General features: G+C 37.5%; 1 protein-coding gene across 1 annotated transcript in view; it reads left to right on the forward strand.

Annotated features, from left to right (window-relative positions):
* Positions 1-26,782, forward strand: part of LOC310937550 (cadherin-6-like) — a gene marked incomplete at both ends in the record, with an annotated part of 59,272 nt that overhangs the window by 23,414 nt on the left and 9,076 nt on the right. Inside the window, 4 exons of the mRNA XM_083901833.1 lie at positions 1,844-2,031; positions 5,886-6,139; positions 11,041-11,177; positions 12,600-12,721. Coding sequence (XP_083757959.1) covers positions 1,844-2,031; positions 5,886-6,139; positions 11,041-11,177; positions 12,600-12,721 — 701 coding nt within the window. The remainder of the gene's footprint in view (positions 1-1,843; positions 2,032-5,885; positions 6,140-11,040; positions 11,178-12,599; positions 12,722-26,782) is intronic.

A 26,782-nucleotide genomic window follows, 5' to 3' on the forward strand; every position in this document is an offset into this window, starting at 1 on the left:
TTTTAATTTCCTGTTGGGGAAAGGCCCTGAAACACGAGATAAAGCACCTAACATGCATTCTAAAGATATCGCACACTAAAGCGGGCACAGATTTTCTAATCTGAAATGCTGACGCGGTGTAAGACGGCACCGGCTGTGTGTCAGTACCTCACACAATCACACTTCAAAATAACCTGAACTATCTCTTCTCAGGGCGTAGCAGTGAGGGGACAGATGCTGCCATTTCAGCTTTGCTGCCAATAAATGAAGAGCTGGAGGGAGGGATGGAGGAGAGAGAGATGGATACGACAGGGATGGAGGAGTTGACAGGAGGAAGAAAGAGATAAAGAGAGGGGAGGGCAGATTGAAAGAGCAAGAGAAAGAGACAGAAATATTGTAATGGGACACCCAGAGGAGGCAGAGTGTCAGGAAGTGATATCATTGTTGTCTGCCCGAGTGATGCCTCCTCTTCTCCACCCAGCGCTAAATACCTGTTAGCGTAGGGAAACCTCGCGGTGCGTCACTTTCTCCGCGTGTTTGTGTATAAATGTGTGTGTGTTAGTTCAGGCGAGTGTCAGCGTCACGGCGACCTGCTTTGCCAAAACACTGTCAGCATGTTTTATTAGCGTGTCAGTGCTGTTTGTCTCTGCAGGCTGTGTGTATATCACGCCTGTTCTCTCCCACTAGTCCAGCTATTTATTTAAGCATAGACGAGATGCAGCAGCAGCCGCCGCCGCCGCTGACAGGCGGCCATCAATTTGTCCAACCTCAAACCAGGAAATCATCTGACACAATAAGGGCAAAAGAAAAGATATAATAACGTGGAGGTGCAATTAATTTTCTGTTGAGCAAATTGAACAAGAATTTATGTCGTGCAGTAAAACATTTGAGTGGCGAGTCAATACTTATGTTAAAAGACCAAATGTCTGATTTGGAAATGAAATACGTTTCTGTGCCTGCTCTGCAGCCGCGCCACCTATCGTCTTCTTCTTTCTTGCACAAACTCTTACATCAGTGCTCTCAGTGTTGATGTTTGTGATTGAACTCAGGGTTCATTTTAGGGCGTTATTATTGCTTCTCCATTCTGCTTTTAATTTTCACAGGAGTTTTTTTTCTTCACTTCTTAAAAATGAATTAGTTCAAGCTGTGGTTGAAATAGGGACATTTTCTTCCTCACTGAAAACACGGCTGCCAGCAGAGACAGCAGGACAAAAAAAAACATATTTGTTATCTCTTTATCTTGCTGTTAAACAGCCGTTTCTGTCTGGAAACTAAAGTTTGTAAAACTGCTCACCACACTCCAGAGAGGAAATCAGCATTTTTAGCTCACAGGGACACAGGAGCTGTCCGTCGACTGCTGCCTCGTGTGCCAAGTTTGCGTCACTTATGTAAATCTGAACAAAGGAACTGAAACACTGAAATAACATGATAACACCTTTGAAGTGACTGGTGGAGGCAGCAGTGATCAACCACTCCTGAGTGCTATGATTGGAAAATTGTTGATTTTCTCAATGAGGTTTGGTGTGGAAGAGTGAGCCTTTTACACAGTGACCAACAATGTGGTTTTCAGTTGTAAAATGCTGTCTAAAATTGAGATAAAGTGGTACAAATACTGTTAAGATGTCACACAGTTACAGAGAAGCTGGTAAAAAAAACGGTGTTTTCAGCAAAAGAAGCTTTGATTCTCATCTTAAGTAAATTACATCTGGAGAAAACAGGCGTGGACAGAAATAACAAGCTGGTGATTGTGGTTGCCATGGTTCCGCTCATACACTCAAGTGTCTGACTCACATACTGGTCTTTAAGCTTCTTCAAGCGGTTGTGTTATTTTCCTGATTGGACACGTGGAATTGTTTCCCTGCAGCTCTCTACGAGTTCCGCGTCCCGGAGACGGTCGAGCTGGGCTCTGCGGTGGGATTGATCCGAGCCATGGACGGAGACATAGGCGAGAACGCGGAGATGGACTACAGGATCATCTGGAGCGACGGCCCCGGCATGTTTGACATTGCCACGAACAAGAGCACGCAGGAGGGCATGATTCTGCTCAGGAAGGTCAGTGTGTGACGTCTTATGGTCCTAAAGGACTGGCTAACACTGTTGCCATGTCTTTTTGATTTAAAATCCCTTTTTCTTTCCTCCACCCTTGACTTCAACTTCTCATTCACCTGCCAGACTAACAGGCCCCAAGGCCAGTTTCACACTGAGAGCATGAGCAGCGCGTCTGTTTTTCACATCGCTTTAACATCTCCTTGTGCACCTGCCCCTTAAAAATCATAAAATATCCTTTAAAATTCTCTAAATACTCTGATACACCTTTAACTCAGGGTTTACCAACGTGAATTATAGCACAAGTGTTTACTCAAGTAGGTTTTAGTCACTTTAACTGGGAAATGCAAGTAATTACAAATATATTTACACATACCCATAGGTCAGAGGTGTCAAACAGGCGGCCTGAGGGCCAAATGCAGCCCCTCAATCGATGACATGTGGCCCATCACTTGAATTATATATAGTTATATATAATAGCTTGGTTGTTGTTTTAACTACAGGTCTACATTATCATTTACTTAACTTTAGATTTATTTCTGTCATGTTTATTTTGATTTAGCTATTCATTATATTGATATGTTTTTACTTTGAAAATTGTGAAATATCATCATGAATATCTTAATTGCGATATTATTGTGCATTTCTATGTATTTACGAGCTACGGTACCTAACTGCAAACCTGATACCTGATAGTTACTTATTCCTATCGCTTTAGTATTTACTAAATCCTGAATGTATGTATTACGGGTATGGAGACATTTGAAAAAGGACAATATTTTTTTGTAACAGGTCTGATTTCGTGTGAAGAAGCCCTTCATTTAACTGTTGTAAGATTTCAGTCCTGAGTCGATTTTTCGTATGTTTCTCACGTAACACGGTTCCCGGCAAACGAATAGACAGAGAAAAGACCTGTTGATAATGACACTGACATTCTACCAGCAATATTATATAAAACTACAGCCTCTCACAACAGTTTTAGTCTCTAATCTGAATCTGAATACATGAAAACCTTGTCTCTTTTAAACTATTTTAGCACCAGTGCGAGGAAACTGCACTCACTAAAAACGGATATAAACTTTATATTTCCATACGCTGAGACAGAGACTGGAGTTATTAGATTTCAACTTACACTTGCACGTACCTCCACTACACGTTTCGAGGGAGACTCATTCTTCCTGTCAGCCGAGACCAAAGCAGGAATATTGATGCTCAGTATGGATCGCGGCGTTCAGTGGCGTGTGTGTGTGTGTGTGTGTGTGTGCCGCCGTGTGTTTCTGATGTATTCAACAGAATCTGGCAGTTGCCTTATCAAGCGGCCTCCCTGCAGCCTTCCATCGATCGCTTCCATCATGCCATCATTAAGTGGAAGATGACATAATTGCCTTTTGTAGCCACCGCTGTAGTGCTGTAGTGGATGTGGCGTGCGGGCAGAGAGTGTGTGTGTGTTTGCGGGGAGTGGGCATGCCCTAATTCTATACCTACTAATTAAATGGACTTTGTCGAGAGGCAGTGCGTCCTATCTCCGCTTGTACGTGTCCTTCAAAGCCACATGTGATGCTGACGTGCACTCCTCCCTCGCCTTAACGCGAAGCAGCAGAAATCAATGACTCCCATTATGTTATTATTCATGGCTTCAGAAAAACGGTTTGCTCCATCCGGATTTTTCAAGCTTTCATGGGCCGTTTCCAGCGATCACGGAGAGCTGCCGCCCTTTCATATGTACAGTAGGCTGCCTGCGAGGGAAGCGCTCGCTCTGATACAGCGACTCCTGCTCGCGACTCCTGCTCAGCGCCATCGTTAAGATGCAACGCTTGCCAATTATTTCCATCAATAGGGGGATACCTTCAGTGGCTGCAACTTCAAAAAAAAAAAGTTCCGGAAAAAAAAGGCAGCTTTAAAGCGTTAGCGTTGCAAGAAAACATGCAAGACGACAGAAAACTTCAGCAGCCATGTGGGCCACTAATCATCCTGCACATCACAGGCTGTAAGAGCAGGATACTGTACAGTAGCTGCAGGATTAGGCACACACACACACACACACACACACACACACACACACACACACAGAGGATCATAACAAATCTGCTTCCTTTTAACCAAACAAATGGGTGAAATGAAAGACTGCACGCCAACAGAAGCATAAATATAGTATTGGACCACCTACTGGTGAGAGCAGCGACCACAAAATGAAGCCCTTTTAAGTCTTTAGGTGGGTGGTTATTATCACAGTGTAGAATATTTACTTGATGTTCTGTCATTACCGTACATCAAAAATATCTTCAGTTTAAACATAATGATCTGGGTGGTCGATAGAATAGACAGACTCATTTTATTACATTTTTCTTTAAAAACTTTTATTTGACTAAGTAAGTAATCAAAAGTACACATTTAATTTTTGAAATGTACTGGAGTGAAGGTAAAATAGCACAGATAGTACAGATATCAAAAGTCTACTTAAGAACATTAACAAAGCATTTAGACTTAGATGCTAGAATTTAGCAACATCTTTACTGCTGTAAAAGTCATGCTAAAGTCCAGGGGGAAGAGAAAGAATCCTACAGTAACTTCTACAGAAAACAAACAGAAGCATGTACTGAATAAAAGCTAACACAGCAGATTTTCCTCGGCATTCAGCTCCTGTTTTTAAAGAACACAAGACAACAAAGTCTGACAGACCAAACAGGATTATTTTCTCCTCTCTGTGGCGTATGAAGTAATCTGGCATACTGATCTCTCAGTGTTAACAAAAAACAACAACAACTCCAAAATTAACAGATGTCACTGAACAACATCAAGAGACAGCTTTGATTGATTGTTTCACAGAGTGTGGACGGGATCAGGAAATCACACTGAAAAGCACCGACATGAAACGTGTTGACAGGAAATGTCTTCATTTGTCTGAAGACAAAAGGAACAGAACAAAGTAACATGAAATTAAATGTATGTACATTACGTCTGTACTGTTCTACACGGCTGGGTGGCACATGTTCATCACGACATCACACAATCTGTTATTTCTGTGCAGCAGAGAATTTTACTGGTGATCCAGGAGTCGCAGTTCTCGCTCAAATCACTTTATTAACATTACACTGAAAGGTTACTATGGAGTTAATGATCAATAATGACAAAAACATGTTGCCAACCGCAGCTTTAAAGGGCACCGAGAGCTGCAGGACAAGGAAACCAGGTTGCTATGGATGCACTTCCAACCCCTGTAGAACGTGACGGACTAGCAATAAGATAAAGTCCAAGTCATTAAAAGCACCATTAGTTTGTGTGAAGTAATATGTCCTTTAGAAAGTAGCTGTGTAACAACAACTGAATTATACCAATAACTTAAGGTCTTAAAAAGTCTGAAATGCAATTTTGTAATTTCTCTGATTTTTCAGCTTCTCTGGTTCCTTTACCAGATTAACTGATGATGACATGGAACCAATAACTGCTAACGTCGATTGCAGCCTGGTCGGAATCTATCGGTGACACGGCGAACGCTAAAATGTTCACATGTGGAAAGGACAAAAGGACACATACGCACACATCGTTAGAGAAAGGACTTTTACATATCTGATCTGTGTGTGTCCAACACTGAGAACCTTCACTGATGCTCATTAAGAGAAGCTTTGCAAAAGTCTTGTCAGTTTAGCAAAATAAAATTCAAAAACCCGACTAAAGTTAAACGCGGACTCAGAATGTTAGATTTGTTTCCCTGAAAATCAACAGCTGAATGTGCTGCTGCATATAAAACAATGTTTTTAAGCAAAATGTTCAGACACAGGAAACAAAATTTGAACCGATAGAAAACAAGTTTATTTAAATATACGGTATATTTAACAGCTTATTTCTCCTGCTCTTCACAGCCTCTGGACTTTGAGAAGAAGCGTCAGTACAGTCTCCGCGTGCAGGTGGAAAACGTCCACATCAACCCCCGGTTCTTCTCCTCAGGCCCGTTCAGGGACGAGGCCACCATCAAGATCGTCGTGGAGGACGTGGACGAGCCGCCGGAGTTTGTGCGCGGCAGCTACGTGATGGAGGTCAAGGAAGACGCCGCCAAGAACACGATAATCGGCGCTGTCAGCGCAAACGATCCAGACGACAAACACAGTCTCATCAGGTACAGAGAGCGACCGCAGCACGCCTTACACTGTAAAACCAGGCCTACGAGCAACACGCCAAATATTCTGTCATCGTTTTAAATTGTCTTGATTCAAGAAAAATTATCCACTAATGGGATAAAGAAATGTTTGATCTAGAATACTTAAAACTTGCTTGAAAATCTTACCATTTTCAGACTGTAATTTGCCTTAAAATGAGGAAAAACTGGCCAAAATCTAGTCAAGTTTTACTTCTCATACTGAACTTACTTTAATTTATTAAGGTGACTTTAAGAATCTTAGATATTTTTTCTGAGAAAAATATTTTTCTTTTTAGGCAAAAAAATTAGAATAATTTCTCAAGAATGAGGATTATTTTTGCTTTCTTGAAATTGATTTTTTAAGAGGGTAAAGTTAAAAAAAAAAGGTGTTGTGTAATGTGCTTTTAACCTCAGCCCCTGACCAATCTGGAAATAGAACCTTCAACTCTCTGGTTATAAGTTTTGGGCAAAAAATAAGAACAATTTTCCAGAAACAATGCTTTTGTTTTAATCCAATTATTCTATAGCAATCCTACTTGTTACTTATGTCAAAACCGTGTTACAACAGTGTTAATCCCTTTTACTACGAATGCGGCAGTTGGTGAGTTATGCACAATCCAAACCTTGATGTCTTTTAAAGCTCTGAAAGTCAATCTTTGTCCTTGAATCTTTGTTGTCCATAAACATACACTGCGCTCAGATACATTATGAGGTCCTGGAGCAGAGAGAGGGAAATATTATTCTATCAAAAGACACAAAATGCTACTTAACACTGCGACGGGACAAAAGTTCACTCGCGCGACTCGGATAATGCGGTTATGAAATTATGCGAGTATTCTATTAAAACGGGAGTAATGGCAGTGCTGCGCCGACGACTCTGTCTCAAAGACTTTTTCTCATTTTTACGATCCACTAAGGGAGTTGGCTCTCAAGGTTGAAGTTCCAGCACTTTATTGCAGGTGTCAAATATGATATCATTCTCTTTTATCGCCCATCATGGAGGAGGCAGCTACCCCGTGGCATTTAAAGCCCGTTAGTGGAGGAGGAGAGCCGGGGAACCTGGGGGCTGCCTGGCATGAGGAAGTCACTCTGATGCTTATCTTTATTAGCCGCTGAAACACTGATGTATGCACACGTGAAACCTGGACACACCTGGAAACATCGAGGACCGTTCTCTCACCAGTTGGTTCATCAAAGTCCCCTTAAATGGAGGTTAAAGGTTTTTAGAAGTGTGGTTGTACGAGGCGTTGACACTGACAGACACCAATATGTTCCCTGCACCAAAGTCCAGAGAGAACATCATTGCATCAATTGCACATATGGGTTTTTAATCCTCCATCAGGGAGGTCATTTGTAATTAGTGTGACTCACCTCATAAAATCTACTCCAGTCTTAGGAGTATGCTGTGTTTTGAGTTAATTTACTATTTTATCTCACATCTTTTCCTGTTACAAACCAAGGTCTGTGATGCTATGTGAACCTGTACCAAAGTCCATAGAAGAAATCAGAGATTTTACCTCCGAGCACACAGGAGCACTCGAGGAGCTATTGATCCACTGCTTGCCTCAAATGTGTTATTTGTGCGACTTCAGTGTTTGAAAACCTTTGATTGTGATTTACCTCAGCGACACAAACTTATCAAACAAGGAAGCAGTAGACTGGCAGCTCCTGTGTTCCCACCACTGAAAAATGACAGTTTTCTCAGTGGAGTTTGGCGCGGCAGTGTACTCGCTTTACAAAGTCAAGATTCCACTGAGATTATACTTAAAGGCATGCAGTACTGCACACAATCTCACTCGAAAAATCTCAAACTATGACTTTAACTTCTGATGTTCAACACTGAAATCTGCTCTGTGATGAAACGGACGGATTGGTGGATGAAATGTAAAAAACAATTTGTTAAAAAGTTTTTTTTATTCCCCTCTCAAACACTAAAACATATCAAGTCCTAAGTCGATCCAGCAGTTTCTGCAGCTCCAGGCGTAATGGGTCACTCCATCTTTAAAAAGCTGCCAACTCTTTTATTAGAGTTTTATTAGTCCTGTTTCAATGAAGTGGTTTTAATGCTGCAATATTCTTAATGCTGTTCCCACTCTGCAGCTCACCAAGGGCGAACTCTGGAAATAAACACTAAAAAACCTTTTAATAGTTTTGCGTGGAAACGGACAAGTTATTCATCAACTGTCCTCCAGTTGAACACCAATTTTGTTTATTGTGTTCAGTAAACATTCGCTTTGGTAACTGAGGAGGCTAAACTGGACAAAAAATATATTTAATCACTTAATAAAAGGCTCAGCTAATAAAATCCACACCTGCTTAAATCAACAATGGCTTAAGATTATATTCTTAGACTGAATATCATTGTTAAACAGCCTTTTTTCTGGCTTTAAACTGAAGTTTGTTTCGCTCACACCAAACCCCATAGAGAAAATCAGTGATTTTAGCTTGCAGTCACACAGGAGCTGCTGGTCTACTGCTGCCTCGTGTGGTCAGTTTGTGTCACTGAGGTGAATCTGAATGAAGGATTTCAAACACAGCAGTTACAAAATAGCACATTTAAACTTAGTGATGGAGGCAGCAGTGGATCAACAACTCCTGTGTGCTGTGATGTAAAATCACTGATTTTCTCTATGGACTTTGGTGTGGCAGAGTGACCCGAACTTCACTTTCTCTAAAAAATACTTTCACATAACTATTGAGAACAAACCACAGCCGACTACAATGAAGGACAGAGGACATAAGCCAACCACGCTGATCACTAACGTTTCTCTAACCCTGCGCGTCCTTGGCCCCGCCCCCACCCGACCACTTGCCTGCTGAGAGCAGCACTCTGGACGCCCCGGTCAGGACGGAGCGCGCCGTTATCCCTCCGTCATTAATCAGGGGAAGGGTTAGGGCCCAGCCAGCTGAATTATTGGGAATATTAGAAAAGCAATTAGCGAAGCCCACGGCCGACGCAGATTTAACAAGGTTAGAGTTACTGTCGGCCTCTGTGGTGGAGGAGGAGGTGGAGCGGTGGGCGCAGACAGGCGAGGAGGGACTGTTTAGATAAAGACACTAAAACGCTTAATGCAGGAGAATCAGCAGGGAGGGGCCAAGGGAGGCGGAGGAAGGTGGGGGGGAGGTGCATCGGTGCAGTGAGCATCCCGGTTCATAGTCTCCCCTCGGGGGTCTCTTTCCTCTTACGCCGGCCCTCCTGATGTCTGCTACTCCATTAATCACACTGATGTATCACAGGAGTCTGAGAGGCAGGAAAACAACACGACGGGATAACCTGTCGCCTGTGTGTGTGTGGGTGTGTGTGTGTGTGTGGTACTGTTAAAACGTCAACATCAACTCTTTTAGTGCGACAGCAGACTGTATGTCATGTGTTAACGCTCACCAGGGGCGAAACTCTTGCAGACAGTTCAGGTTTATGTCACCAGGTTTAAAGTGAAAGTAGCACAAACAGAAATCAGCTCTTCCAGTACAGCCAAAAAAGACAAAAGTCTCACTTCATCAAAATCTACACCATTTAAAGTCCAAGATGTCTTCAGAATATTGATAAATTGCTTTATCGCACCACTAGTTTGCCTTTTCTGACGAGAAACCAAACTTTGTGTCGCTTTTGCAAACCAATCACTGTCTCTATACCAAATCCATAGAGAACAATGTCATTTTCAGCTTGTGGAGACACATGAGCTGCTGGTCTGCTGCTGCCTCGTGTGGTCAGCTTGTGTCACTGAGGTCAAATCAGAACCCAGACTTGTACACACTGAAGTCACAAAATAAACACATATGAAGTTATCAATTGAAGCAGCAGTGGATCAACAACTCCTCGACAGCTCCTGTTTGCTGGGACGTAAAATCGCTGATTTTCTCTATGGACTTTGGTACAGGAGAGTGATCAGACCTGATTCGATTTTGGAAGTAAAAGATGAAAGTTACTGTTGCCTCAGAAGTCCCTTTATTTGCCTCGAGGATCATATAACAAGAATTCTTGAGAGAATCCCTTCAATTTGGTAGAAACATTCATTTGGACTCAATGAACAGATGAGATTCTGTTGGTTGAAAGGTGAAAGTCTCTGTCTTTTTGTCAGGAACGTCTCGAGAGAATCCTCACAAACGTTCACTTGGACTCAGATTAGATTTTTTAAAGTTAAAGGAGAAGGTCATTGTTGCCTCAGAAATCACATTACTTTGCCTTAGGAACATGAATACATCAAGAACTTGTTGAAAGAACCCTTTCAAATTTGGTACAAACGTCCACTTGGACCTAATATTGAACTGCTATGATTGAAGAGGTAAAATGATGACGATCACAGTTATGGTCAAAAAATATCTTCAGGAAAAATTCTCACAAATCTTGTACAAATGTTCACTTGAGCCGTGTTCCCACCAAGTACCAAAATTATCGTTCCAAACGGCTCCATTTTTTCGGTAATGGTACGGATGGAGCAGGACGACGACAGAAAAGCGCCACTCTTAACTTCTAAACCTGGATGACAAACTACAGCATGACTTTTTGGTCAAATTTTGGATGACATGCTAATGTACGACTTTTTGGTCAAATTTTGGATGACATGCTAATGTACAACTTTTTGGTCAAATTTTTGTAAGACATACTGTACTAAAACTTTTTCACTCATGTTGAAACGCAAGCCTGACCGAGGGCTTTACCATTCCAAACCGTACCATATTATTTTTCTTATTGGTACGAGTATCCAGAGTGAAGCGGTAAATGTGAGTGTCTCCTCGCTGCTTTTTCACACATGAGAAACCCTGTAATTGTGAGCGTAACCAGGGAAAACAGCCCACTTCCACACGGCCTGAGTGCACATGTTTAGCACCAGACCTCTTGAGTGTTCACGTGTGTGTGTGTGTGTGTGTGTTTTGTGCAGGTACTCCATTGATCGGCGCACAGACATGGACAGAGTGTTCAACATCCATGCAGGCAACGGGTCGGTGTTCATCCTCAGGGAGTTGGACAGAGAAGAGAACGCCTGGCACAACATCTCCGTCATCGCCACAGAGTTCAGTGAGTGCAGCAGCAGCAGCAGCAGAAGGAGGAGTGTTTTTTATCGTCTGCTTGTTCTTCTTCTTCTCACAGACAAATTGTTTTTTTTTGGAATAGATGGAAACTATTATGACAGGCAGATACCAAGGACAGATGCAAAATTATATAAGATTGTTCTTCTTTCTGCTCATTTGTCACTCATATTTTGGGAATCTCTATCCATTTAAGCATATATTTATCTCACTGTTAGGCGGCCTTTTCTGACGAGTAAGTGAAGTTTGTGTCCACATATTACATCACATTACACAGGAGTTGTTGATCCACTGCTGCCTCCATCAGTAACTCAATATGTGTTATTTGGTGAATTCGGTGTTTGAAATCCAAAATTCACATTTACCCAAGTGACACAAAACTGACCAAATGAGGCAGAGGAGACCAGCAGCTCTTGTGTCCCGACAGGCTAAAAAAAACACAGATTGTCTTGATGGGATTTGGTGCAGAAAAGTGAATTTCAGTTTCCAGTGGAAAAAAAAGCTCTTATTGGTTGACTTAGGCCCTGTCCCAGTACTTCCCCTAACCCTTAATTTTTCCCCTAACCCTACATTTTGCGCATTTACGTGAAGGGAGTGGCAAGGGGAAATTTTGCCCTTAAAATCAACCCTCAAAACGTAGTGAGCTCTGGTGCAGGCTTAAAAAGAAGTGGAAGATGAAATTACCCATGATACTTTGTGGATTCAGCGATCCAGCTGATATTTTTCAAAAAAGAAGGCGGCCACATCTACCGAGGAACATTTTCGTTGTAATATATTTTCTCAAATAAGCATGTTACAATGTCGAATTGTGTTGGAATATGTTGGTTTGATACACATCCAAAGGACCGTTGAGCTTTTCTGACACCAATGTCAGAAAATAAGTGACGATTTATGAAAGCAGCTGGCTAACTAGCTAGCGAGCGGCTACTCGCCGAGTGCCCCAAGAGAGCACGCCCGCCACGCAGAGCTGCATGACGGGCATACGCTCTCGAAGCACCCGGTAAACAGCCGCCAGCCAGCTCTGCTATCTGGTTAGTTTTGTCAGTGTTTGGATGTGTGTACCGGCGTTCACTTGAACACGAATACCCTGGACTTGTCAGATTTCAAACACATTCGTGATATAGCGTTTACGAGGACGGAGAAAAACCGGCGTTGACAGAAAAAAAAAACAGCTGAACCGCCGGCATTTTTTCTGAATGAAAATAGAAGCAAGCTCCACCGGTAGAATTGTCAACATGTGACGTAGGTTAGCATGTTCGTTACGTTCACTACGCTAATTTGCATGTAATGGTGTCCCAATACCACTTCCCTCAACGAGGGGAATTTATGGTTGAGGGCACTCAAAGCCAAGGGGAAATATTAAGGGGGAGGTATTGGGACGGAGCCTTAGTTCTACCTTTGTGTTTCCCAGACAACCCACAGCAGATCAGCCGTGTGCCCGTTTACATCCGATTGCTGGACATCAACGACAACGCGCCGACATTTGCCGCCAATTACGAGACGTTCGTGTGTGAGAACGCTAAGGCTAATCAGGTGGGTACAATGACATCAAGCTGTCGTCATGATTTCGTCTCGCTTTCTCTGTTAGGAATGCATGTATGGATGCCTTAGTGTTGTTTTACTATACTATGAGATTTCTTTGACATTTTGGACGCCTTAGTACTTTTACATTTTTGTCACATTTCTGACTCCTTTGTATGATAACTTTTTTGACACATTTTGCTGACAAATTGTGGACAACATCCTACTGTATACAATTACTATTTTGGACAAATTTTGCACAACATACTGTAGTATGACTTTTTTAAACAATTTTGAAAATTTTGGGACAACACACTGTATACAATTACTTTTTGACCATTTTTGGACGACAAACTGTACTATGACTTTTTCGACCATTTTTGACCATTTCTAGATGATATACTATACTATGACTATTTTGACCATTTTGACAATTTTTGGACGACATACTATACTATGACTTTTGACCACTTTTAATAATAATAATAATAATAATAATAATAATAATAAGGACGACATAGGACGTTTTTTATAAATTTTGACCATTTTTGGAAGACATACTATACTATGACGGGACGTTTTTTTATAAATTTGACCATTTTTGGAAGACATACTATACTATGACATTTTTGACAATTTTTGGACGACATACTATAATGAAGTTTTTGACCAATTTTGACCATTTTTGGAAGACATACTATAGTATGACGTTCGTAACCATTTTTGGACGACAGTATGACTTTTTTTGACCAATCTTGACCATTTTCGGACGACAAACTATGCTATGACTTTTTTGACTATTTTTGGAAGACATACAACCCTAATATAATATATATAACATATAACATATAACCCTATGACGTTTTTGACCAATTTTGACCATTTTTTTTGTCGAAAACTTGACAAAAACGTCATACTATACTATGTAGTACGTCCTACTATACTATGTTGTCCATAATGTGACCATTTAAAAAAAAAAATTGATCCAAAATTTGACAAAAACGACATACTATACTATGTAGTACGTCCTACTATACTATGGCGTCCATAATGTGACCATTTTTTGAAAAAAAAAATTGGTCCATGATTTGACGTTTTTCAAAAAAATGGTCAGATTCTGGACGACATAGTATAGTATGTCGTTTTTGTCAAATTTTGGACCAATTTTTTTTTTCAAAAAATGGTCACATTATGGACGACATAGTATAGTAGGACGTACTACATAGTATAGTATGACGTTATTGTCAAGTTTTGGACCAAAAAAAAGTTTTTCAAAAAAATGGTCAGATTCTGGACGACATAGTATAGTAGGATGTACTACATAGTATAGTATGACGTTTTTGTCAAGTTTTGGACCAAAAAAACGTTTTTCAAAAAATTGTCCAAGTTTGGACGACATAGTATAGTATGTCGTTTTTGTCAAATTTTGGACCAATTTTTTTTCTCAAAAAATGGTCACATTATGGAAGACATAGTATAGTAGGACGTACTACATAGTATAGTATGACGTTTTTGTCAAGTTTTGGACCAAAAAAACGTTTTTCAAAAAATTGTCCAAGTTTGGACGACATAGTATAGCAGGGGTCACCAACCTTTTTGAGACAGAGAGCTACCTGAAGGGTAAAAAATAATATGGAGGGCTACCACATTAACATTTTTTTTTGTTTGTTTACCATTTAAATGATTAATATTATGCATTCAACTGCATACACATTCATTCCAGTGCTTACTCCTAACGATAACCAGTTTTTATAAACAATATCAAAGATATTTTACTGAGCGATCATACGGATACATGCAAGTGAGGTGAAGTGAAGTGAGCCCGCGGGCACCTTATTGGCTGCCTGCGGGCTACCAGGTGCCCGTGGGCACCACGTTGGTGACCCCTGTAGTATAGTATGTCGTTTTTGTCAAATTTTGGACCAATTTTTTTTCTCAAAAAATGGTCACATTATGGAAGACATAGTATAGTAGGACGTACTACATAGTATAGTATGACGTTTTTCTCAAGTTTTGGACCAAAAAAACGTTTTTCAAAAAAATGGTCACATTATGGACGCCATAGTATAGTAGGACGTACTACATAGTATAGTATGACGTTTATCTCAAGTTTTGGACCAAAAAAACGTTTTTCAAAAAAATGGTCAGATTCTGGACGACATAGTATAGTATGTCGTTTTTGTCAAATTTTGGACCAATTTCTTTTTTTTAAAAAATGGTCACATTAGGGACGACATAGTATAGTAGGACGTACTACATAGTATAGTATGACGTTTTTGTCAAGTTTTGGACCAAAAAAACGTTTTTCAAAAAAATGGTCAGATTCTGGACGACATAGTATCGTATGTCGTTTTAGTCAAATTTTGGACCAATTTCTTTTTTTCAAAAAATGGTCACATTATGGACGCCATAGTATAGTAGGACGTACTACATAGTATAGTATGACGTTTTTGTCAAGTTTTGGACCAAAAAAACGTTTTTCAAAGAAATGGTCAGATTCTGGACGACATAGTAGAGTATGTCGTTTTTGTCAAATTTTGGACCAATTTTTTTTTTCAAAAAATGGTCACATTATGGACGCCATAGTATAGTAGGACGTACTACATAGTATAGTATGACATTTATATCAAGTTTTGGACCAAAAAAACGTTTTTCAAAAAAATGGTCAGATTCTGGACGACATAGTATAGTATGTCGTTTTTGTCAAATTTTGGACCAATTTTTCTTTTTCAAAAAATGGTCACATTATGGACGCCATAGTATAGTAGGACGTACTACATAGTATAGTATGACGTTTTTCTCAAGTTTTGGACCAAAAAAACGTTTTTCAAAAAAATGGTCAGATTCTGGACGACATAGTATAGTATGTCGTTTTTGTCGAATTTTGGACCAATTTTGTTTTTCAAAAAATGGTCACATTAGGGACGACATAGTATAGTAGGACGTACTACATAGTATAGTATGACATTTTTCTCAAGTTTTGGACCAAAAAACGTTTTTCAAAAAAATGGTCAGATTCTGGACGACATAGTATAGTATGTCGTTTTTGTCAAATTTTGGAACAAATTTTTTTTCTCCAAAAATGGCCACATTTTGGAGACATAGTATAGTATGACGTACTACATAGTATAGTGTGACGTTTTTGTCAAGTTTTGGACCAAAAAAACGTTTTTCAAAAAAATGGTCAGAATCAAAAACGACATAGTTTTGTTTGTCGTTTTTGTCCAATTTTGGACCAATATTTTTTTTCTCCAAAAATTTGTCACATTTTGGAGACTTAGTATAGTAGGACGTACTACATAGTATAGTATGACGTTTTTCTCAAGTTTTGGACCAAAAAAAACGTTTTTCAAAGAAATGGTCAGATTCTGGACGACATAGTATAGTATGTCGTTTTTGTCAAATTTTGGACCAATTTTTTTTTTCAAAAAATTGTCACATTAGGGACGCCATAGTATAGTAGGACATACTACATAGTATAGTATGACATTTTTGTCAAGTTTTGGACCCAAAAAACGTTTTTCAAAAAAATTGTCAGAATCAAAAACGACATAGTATAGTATGTCGTTTTTGTCCAATTTTGGACCAAATTTTTTTTCTCCAAAAATGGTCACATTTTGGAGACATAGTATAGTATGACGTACTGCATAGTATAGTGTGACGTTTTTGTCAAGTTTTGGACCAAAAAAACGTTTTTCAAAAGAATGGTCAGATTTTGGACGACATAGTATAGTATGTCGTTTTTGTCCAATTTTGGACCAAATTTTTTTTCTCCAAAAATGGTCACATTTTGGAAACATAGTATAGTATGACGTACTACATAGTATAGTGTGACGTTTTTGTCAAGTTTTGGACCAAAGAAACTTTTTCAAAAAAATGGTCAGAATCAAAAAACGACATAGTATAGTATGTTGTTTTTGTCCAATTTTGGAACAAATTTTTTTCTCCAAAAATGGCCACATTTTGGAGACATAGTATAGTATGACGTACTACATAGTATAGTGTGACGTTTTTGTCAAGTTTTGGACCAAAAAAACGTTTTTCAAAAAAATGGTCAGAATCAAAAACGACATAGTATAGTATGTCGTTTTTGTCCAATTTTGGACCAAATTATTTTTCTCCAAAAATGGTCACATTTTGGAGACTTAGTATAGTAGGACGTACTACATAGTATAGTATGACGTTTTTCTCAAGTTTTGGACCAAAAAAAACGTTTTTCAAAGAAATGGCCAGATTCTGGACAACATAGTATAGTATGTCGTTTTTGTCAAATTTTGGACCAATTTTTTTTTTCAAAAAATGGTCACATTAGGGACGCCATAGTATAGTAGGACATACTACATAGTATAGTATGACGTTTTTGTCAAGTTTTGGACCAAAAAAACGTTTTTCGAAAAAATTGTCAGATTTTGGCCGACATAGTATAGTATGTCGTTTTGTCAAATTTTGGACCCAATTTTTTTTCTCCAAAAATGGCCACATTTTGGAGACATAGTATAGTATGACGTACTGCATAGTATAGTGTGACGATTTTGTCAAGTTTTGGACCAAAAAACGTTTTTCCAAAAATGGTCAGAATCAAAAACGACATAGTATAGTATGTCGTTTTTGTCCAATTTTGGACCAAATTTTTTTTCTCCAAAAATGGCCACATTTTGGAGACATAGTATAGTATGACGTACTACATAGTATAGTGTGACGTTTTTGTCAAGTTTTGGACCAAAGAAACTTTTTCAAAAAAATGGTCAGAATCAAAAACGACATAGTATAGTATGTCGTTTTTGTCCAATTTTGCACCAAATTTTTTTTCTCCAAAAATGGTCACATTTTGGAGACTTAGTATAGTAGGACGTACTACATAGTATAATGTGACGTTTTTGTCAACTTTTGGACCAGGTCCTGGGGGCACCGGTGGCTCACTTGGTAGAGCATCTACCCCATGTGCTGAAGCTGTAGTCCTTGCTGCAGGTGATCCTGGTTCGAATCCTGCACCAAGCGGTCTTTCCTGTGTGTCATCCACCATCTCTCTGTCTCCCTTTTCCTGTCTCTCTCCACTATACTATTATTAAAGGCAAAAAGGCCCAAACAAATATATATATATATATATAAAAAAAGATCACTTTTTGGACGACACAGTATGTCGTTTTTGTCCAATTTTGGACCAAATTTTTTTTCTCCAAAAATGGCCACATTTTGAAGACTTAGTATAGTATGACGTACTGCACAGTATAGTGTGACGTTTTTGTCAAGTTTTGGACCAAAAAAAGTTTTTCAAAAAAATTGTCCGAATCAAAAACGACATAGTATAGTATGTCGTTTTTGTCCAATTTTGGACCAAATTTTTTTTCTCCAAAAATGGCCACATTTTGGAGACATAGTATAGTATGACGTACTACATAGTATAGTGTGACGTTTTTGTCAAGTTTTGGACCAAAGAAACTTTTTCAAAAAAAATGGTCAGAATCAAAAACGACATAGTATAGTATGTCGTTTTTGTCCAATTTTGGACCAAATTTTTTTTTCTCCTAAAATGGTCACATTTTGGAGACATAGTATAGTATGACGTACTACATAGTATAGTGTGACGTTTTTGTCAAGTTTTGGACCAAAAAAAGTTTTTCAAAAAAATGGTCAGAATCAAAAACGACATAGTATAGTATGTCGTTTTTGTCCAATTTTGGACCAAATTTTTTTTCTCCAAAAATGGTCACATTTTGAAGACTTAGTATAGTATGACGTACTGCATAGTATAGTGTGACGTTTTTGTCAAGTTTTGGACCAAAAAAAGTTTTTCAAAAAAATTGTCCGAATCAAAAACGACATAGTATAGTATGTCGTTTTTGTCCAATTTTGGACCAAATTTTTTTTCTCCAAAAATGGTCACATTTTAGAGACATAGTATAGTATGACGTACTACATAGTATAGTGTGACGTTTTTGTCAAGTTTTTGACCAAAAAAAAGTTTTTCAAAAAAATGGTCAGATTTTGGACGACATAGTATAGTATGTCGTTTTTGTCCAATTTTGGACCAAATTTTTTTTCTCCTAAAATGGTCACATTTTGGAGACATAGTATAGTATGACGTACTACATAGTATAGTGTGACGTTTTTGTCAAGTTTTGGACCAAAAGAAGTTTTTCAAAAAAATGGTCAGAATCAAAAACGACATAGTATAGTATGTCGTTTTTGTCCAATTTTGGACCAGGTCCTGGGGGCACCGGTGGCTCACTTGGTAGAGCATCTACCCCATGTGCTGAAGCTGTAGTCCTTGCTGCAGGTGATCCTGGTTCGAATCCTGCACCAAGCGGTCTTTCCTGTGTGTCATCCACCATCTCTCTGTCTCCCTTTTCCTGTCTCTCTCCACTATACTATTATTAAAGGCAAAAAGGCCCAAACAAATATATATATATATATATAAAAAAAGATCACTTTTTGGACGACACAGTATGTCGTTTTTGTCCAATTTTGGACCCAATTTTTTTTCTCCAAAAATGGCCACATTTTGAAGACTTAGTATAGTATGACGTACTGCACAGTATAGTGTGACGTTTTTGTCAAGTTTTGGACCAAAAAAAGTTTTTCAAAAAAATTGTCCGAATCAAAAACGACATAGTATAGTATGTCGTTTTTGTCCAATTTTGGACCAAATTTTTTTTCTCCAAAAATGGCCACATTTTGGAGACATAGTATAGTATGACGTACTACATAGTATAGTGTGACGTTTTTGTCAAGTTTTGGACCAAAGAAACTTTTTCAAAAAAAATGGTCAGAATCAAAAACGACATAGTATAGTATGTCGTTTTTGTCCAATTTTGGACCAAATTTTTTTTTCTCCTAAAATGGTCACATTTTGGAGACATAGTATAGTATGACGTACTACATAGTATAGTGTGACGTTTTTGTCAAGTTTTGGACCAAAAAAAGTTTTTCAAAAAAATGGTCAGAATCAAAAACGACATAGTATAGTATGTCGTTTTTGTCCAATTTTGGACCAAATTTTTTTTCTCCAAAAATGGTCACATTTTGAAGACTTAGTATAGTATGACGTACTGCATAGTATAGTGTGACGTTTTTGTCAAGTTTTGGACCAAAAAAAGTTTTTCAAAAAAATTGTCCGAATCAAAAACGACATAGTATAGTATGTCGTTTTTGTCCAATTTTGGACCAAATTTTTTTTCTCCAAAAATGGTCACATTTTAGAGACATAGTATAGTATGACGTACTACATAGTATAGTGTGACGTTTTTGTCAAGTTTTTGACCAAAAAAAAGTTTTTCAAAAAAATGGTCAGATTTTGGACGACATAGTATAGTATGTCGTTTTTGTCCAATTTTGGACCAAATTTTTTTTCTCCTAAAATGGTCACATTTTGGAGACATAGTATAGTATGACGTACTACATAGTATAGTGTGACGTTTTTGTCAAGTTTTGGACCAAAAGAAGTTTTTCAAAAAAATGGTCAGAATCAAAAACGACATAGTATAGTATGTCGTTTTTGTCCAATTTTGGACCAAATTTTTTTTTCTCCTAAAATGGTCACATTTTGGAGACATAGAATAGTATGACGTACTACATAGTATAGTGTGACGTTTTTGTCAAGTTTTGGACCAAAAAAACGTTTTTCAAAAAAATGGTCAGAATCAAAAACGACATAGTATAGTATGTCGTTTTTGTCCAATTTTGGACCCAATTTTTTTTCTCCAAAAATGGTCACATTTTGAAGACTTAGTATAGTAGGACGTACTGCATAGTATAGTGTGACGTTTTTGTCAAGTTTTGGACCAAAGAAACTTTTTCAAAAAAATGGTCAGAATCAAAAACGACATAGTTTAGTATGTCGTTTTTGTCCAATTTTGGAACAAATTTTTTTTCTCCAAAAATGGCCACATTTTGGAGACATAGTATAGTATGACGTACTACATAGTATAGTGTGACGTTTTTGTCAAGTTTTGGACCAAAGAAACTTTTTCAAAAAAATGGTCAGAATCAAAAACGACATAGTATAGTATGTCGTTTTTGTCCAATTTTGGAACAAATTTTTTTTCTCCAAAAATGGTCACATTTTGGAGACTTAGTATAGTAGGACGTACTACATAGTATAGTGTGACGTTTTTGTCAACTTTTGGACCAGATCCTGGGGTCACCGGTGGCTCACTTGGTAGAGCATCTACCCCATGTGCTGAAGCTGTAGTCCTTGCTGCAGGTGATCCTGGTTCGAATCCTGCACCAAGCGGTCTTTCCTGTGTGTCATCCACCATCTCTCTGTTTCCCTTTTCCTGTCTCTCTCCACTATACTATTATTAAAGGCAAAAAGGCCCAAACAAATATATATATATATATAAAAAAAGATCACTTTTTGGACGACACAGTATGTCGTTTTTGTCCAATTTTGGACCAAATGTTTTTTTCTCCAAAAATGGCCACATTTTGGAGACATAGTATAGTAGGACGTACTACATAGTATAGTATGACGTTTTTCTCAAGTTTTGGACCAAAAAAAACGTTTTTCAAAGAAATGGTCAGATTCTGGACAACATAGTATAGTATGTCGTTTTTGTCAAATTTTGGACCAATTTTTTTTTTCAAAAAATGGTCACATTAGGGACGCCATAGTATAGTAGGACATACTACATAGTATAGTATGACGTTTTTGTCAAGTTTTGGACCAAAAAAACGTTTTTCGAAAAAATTGTCAGATTTTGGCCGACATAGTATAGTATGTCGTTTTGTCAAATTTTGGACCCAATTTTTTTTCTCCAAAAATGGCCACATTTTGGAGACATAGTATAGTATGACGTACTGCATAGTATAGTGTGACGTTTTTGTCAAGTTTTGGACCAAAAAAACGTTTTTCAAAAAAATGGTCAGAATCAAAAATGACATAGTATAGTATGTCGTTTTTGTCCAATTTTGGACCAAATTTTTTTTCTCCAAAAATGGTCACATTTTGGAAACATAGTATAGTATGACGTACTACATAGTATAGTGTGATGTTTTTGTCAAGTTTTGGACCAAAGAAACTTTTTCAAAAAAATGGTCAGAATCAAAAAACGACATAGTATAGTATGTTGTTTTTGTCCAATTTTGGAACAAATTTTTTTTCTCCAAAAATGGCCACATTTTGGAGACATAGTATAGTATGACGTACTACATAGTATAGTGTGACGTTTTTGTCAAGTTTTGGACCAAAAAAACGTTTTTCAAAAAAATGGTCAGAATCAAAAACGACATAGTATAGTATGTCGTTTTTGTCCAATTTTGGACCAAATTATTTTTCTCCAAAAATGGTCACATTTTGGAGACTTAGTATAGTAGGACGTACTACATAGTATAGTATGACGTTTTTCTCAAGTTTTGGACCAAAAAAAACGTTTTTCAAAGAAATGGCCAGATTCTGGACAACATAGTATAGTATGTCGTTTTTGTCAAATTTTGGACCAATTTTTTTTTTCAAAAAATGGTCACATTAGGGACGCCATAGTATAGTAGGACATACTACATAGTATAGTATGACGTTTTTGTCAAGTTTTGGACCAAAAAAACGTTTTTCGAAAAAATTGTCAGATTTTGGCCGACATAGTATAGTATGTCGTTTTGTCAAATTTTGGACCCAATTTTTTTTCTCCAAAAATGGCCACATTTTGGAGACATAGTATAGTATGACGTACTGCATAGTATAGTGTGACGTTTTTGTCAAGTTTTGGACCAAAAAAACGTTTTTCAAAAAAATGGTCAGAATCAAAAATGACATAGTATAGTATGTCGTTTTTGTCCAATTTTGGACCAAATTTTTTTTCTCCAAAAATGGTCACATTTTGGAGACATAGTATAGTATGACGTACTGCATAGTATAGTGTGACGATTTTGTCAAGTTTTGGACCAAAAAACGTTTTTCCAAAAATTGTCAGAATCAAAAACGACATAGTATAGTATGTCGTTTTTGTCCAATTTTGGACCAAATTTTTTTTCTCCAAAAATGGCCACATTTTGGAGACATAGTATAGTATGACGTACTACATAGTATAGTGTGACGTTTTTGTCAAGTTTTGGACCAAAGAAACTTTTTCAAAAAAATGGTCAGAATCAAAAACGACATAGTATAGTATGTCGTTTTTGTCCAATTTTGCACCAATTTTTTTTTCTCCAAAAATGGTCACATTTTGGAGACTTAGTATAGTAGGACGTACTACATAGTATAGTGTGACGTTTTTGTCAACTTTTGGACCAGGTCCTGGGGGCACCGGTGGCTCACTTGGTAGAGCATCTACCCCATGTGCTGAAGCTGTAGTCCTTGCTGCAGGTGATCCTGGTTCGAATCCTGCACCAAGCGGTCTTTCCTGTGTGTCATCCACCATCTCTCTGTCTCCCTTTTCCTGTCTCTCTCCACTATACTATTATTAAAGGCAAAAAGGCCCAAACAAATATATATATATATATAAAAAAAGATCACTTTTTGGACGACACAGTATGTCGTTTTTGTCCAATTTTGGACCAAATTTTTTTTCTCCAAAAATGGCCACATTTTGAAGACTTAGTATAGTATGACGTACTGCACAGTATAGTGTGACGTTTTTCTCAAGTTTTGGACCAAAAAAAGTTTTTCAAAAAAATTGTCCGAATCAAAAATGACATAGTATAGTATGTCGTTTTTGTCCAATTTTGGACCAAATTTTTTTTTCTCCTAAAATGGTCACATTTTGGAGACATAGTATAGTGTGACGTACTACATAGTATAGTGTGACGTTTTTGTCAAGTTTTGGACCAAAAAAAGTTTTTCAAAAAAATGGTCAGAATCAAAAACGACATAGTATAGTATGTAGTTTTTGTCCAATTTTGGACCAAATTTTTTTTCTCCAAAAATGGTCACATTTTGAAGACTTAGTATAGTATGACGTACTGCATAGTATAGTGTGACGTTTTTGTCAAGTTTTGGACCAAAAAAAGTTTTTCAAAAAAATTGTCCGAATCAAAAACGACATAGTATAGTATGTCGTTTTTGTCCAATTTTGGACCAAATTTTTTTTCTCCAAAAATGGTCACATTTTAGAGACATAGTATAGTATGACGTACTACATAGTATAGTGTGACGTTTTTGTCAAGTTTTTGACCAAAAAAAAGTTTTTCAAAAAAATGGTCAGATTTTGGACGACATAGTATAGTATGTCGTTTTTGTCCAATTTTGGACCAAATTTTTTTTTCTCCTAAAATGGTCACATTTTGGAGACATAGAATAGTATGACGTACTACATAGTATAGTGTGACGTTTTTGTCAAGTTTTGGACCAAAAAAACGTTTTTCAAAAAAATGGTCAGAATCAAAAACGACATAGTATAGTATGTCGTTTTTGTCCAATTTTGGACCCAATTTTTTTTCTCCAAAAATGGTCACATTTTGAAGACTTAGTATAGTAGGACGTACTGCATAGTATAGTGTGACGTTTTTGTCAAGTTTTGGACCAAAGAAACTTTTTCAAAAAAATGGTCAGAATCAAAAACGACATAGTATAGTATGTCGTTTTTGTCCAATTTTGGAACAAATTTTTTTTCTCCAAAAATGGTCACATTTTGGAGACTTAGTATAGTAGGACGTACTACATAGTATAGTGTGACGTTTTTGTCAACTTTTGGACCAGATCCTGGGGTCACCGGTGGCTCACTTGGTAGAGCATCTACCCCATGTGCTGAAGCTGTAGTCCTTGCTGCAGGTGATCCTGGTTCGAATCCTGCACCAAGCGGTCTTTCCTGTGTGTCATCCACCATCTCTCTGTTTCCCTTTTCCTGTCTCTCTCCACTATACTATTATTAAAGGCAAAAAGGCCCAAACAAATATATATATATATATAAAAAAAGATCACTTTTTGGACGACACAGTATGTCGTTTTTGTCCAATTTTGGACCAAATGTTTTTTTCTCCAAAAATGGCCACATTTTGGAGACATAGTATAGTAGGACGTACTACATAGTATAGTATGACGTTTTTCTCAAGTTTTGGACCAAAAAAAACGTTTTTCAAAGAAATGGTCAGATTCTGGACAACATAGTATAGTATGTCGTTTTTGTCAAATTTTGGACCAATTTTTTTTTTCAAAAAATGGTCACATTAGGGACGCCATAGTATAGTAGGACATACTACATAGTATAGTATGACGTTTTTGTCAAGTTTTGGACCAAAAAAACGTTTTTCGAAAAAATTGTCAGATTTTGGCCGACATAGTATAGTATGTCGTTTTGTCAAATTTTGGACCCAATTTTTTTTCTCCAAAAATGGCCACATTTTGGAGACATAGTATAGTATGACGTACTGCATAGTATAGTGTGACGTTTTTGTCAAGTTTTGGACCAAAAAAACGTTTTTCAAAAAAATGGTCAGAATCAAAAATGACATAGTATAGTATGTCGTTTTTGTCCAATTTTGGACCAAATTTTTTTTCTCCAAAAATGGTCACATTTTGGAGACATAGTATAGTATGACGTACTGCATAGTATAGTGTGACGATTTTGTCAAGTTTTGGACCAAAAAACGTTTTTCCAAAAATTGTCAGAATCAAAAACGACATAGTATAGTATGTCGTTTTTGTCCAATTTTGGACCAAATTTTTTTTCTCCAAAAATGGCCACATTTTGGAGACATAGTATAGTATGACGTACTACATAGTATAGTGTGACGTTTTTGTCAAGTTTTGGACCAAAGAAACTTTTTCAAAAAAATGGTCAGAATCAAAAACGACATAGTATAGTATGTCGTTTTTGTCCAATTTTGCACCAAATTTTTTTTCTCCAAAAATGGTCACATTTTGGAGACTTAGTATAGTAGGACGTACTACATAGTATAGTGTGACGTTTTTGTCAACTTTTGGACCAGGTCCTGGGGGCACCGGTGGCTCACTTGGATAAAAAAAGATCACTTTTTGGACGACACAGTATGTCGTTTTTGTCCAATTTTGGACCAAATTTTTTTTCTCCAAAAATGGCCACATTTTGAAGACTTAGTATAGTATGACGTACTGCACAGTATAGTGTGACGTTTTTGTCAAGTTTTGGACCAAAAAAAGTTTTTCAAAAAAATTGTCCGAATCAAAAACGACATAGTATAGTATGTCGTTTTTGTCCAATTTTGGACCAAATTTTTTTTCTCCAAAAATGGCCACATTTTGGAGACATAGTATAGTATGACGTACTACATAGTATAGTGTGACGTTTTTGTCAAGTTTTGGACCAAAGAAACTTTTTCAAAAAAATGGTCAGAATCAAAAACGACATAGTATAGTATGTCGTTTTTGTCCAATTTTGGACCAAATTTTTTTTTCTCCTAAAATGGTCACATTTTGGAGACATAGTATAGTATGACGTACTACATAGTATAGTGTGACGTTTTTGTCAAGTTTTGGACCAAAAAAAGTTTTTCAAAAAAATGGTCAGAATCAAAAACGACATAGTATAGTATGTCGTTTTTGTCCAATTTTGGACCAAATTTTTTTTCTCCAAAAATGGTCACATTTTGAAGACTTAGTATAGTATGACGTACTGCATAGTATAGTGTGACGTTTTTGTCAAGTTTTGGACCAAAAAAAGTTTTTCAAAAAAATTGTCCGAATCAAAAACGACATAGTATAGTATGTCGTTTTTGTCCAATTTTGGACCAAATTTTTTTTCTCCAAAAATGGTCACATTTTAGAGACATAGTATAGTATGACGTACTACATAGTATAGTGTGACGTTTTTGTCAAGTTTTTGACCAAAAAAAAGTTTTTCAAAAAAATGGTCAGATTTTGGACGACATAGTATAGTATGTCGTTTTTGTCCAATTTTGGACCCAATTTTTTTTCTCCAAAAATGGTCACATTTTGAAGACTTAGTATAGTATGACGTACTGCATAGTATAGTGTGACGTTTTTGTCAAGTTTTGGACCAAAGAAACTTTTTCAAAAAAATGGTCAGAATCAAAAACGACATAGTTTAGTATGTCGTTTTTGTCCAATTTTGGAACAAATTTTTTTTCTCCAAAAATGGCCACATTTTGGAGACATAGTATAGTATGACGTACTACATAGTATAGTGTGACGTTTTTGTCAAG

Source organism: Microchirus variegatus (assembly GCF_963457635.1).
Source record: "Microchirus variegatus genome assembly, chromosome: 15".
NCBI classification, from domain to species: domain Eukaryota; kingdom Metazoa; phylum Chordata; class Actinopteri; order Pleuronectiformes; family Soleidae; genus Microchirus; species Microchirus variegatus.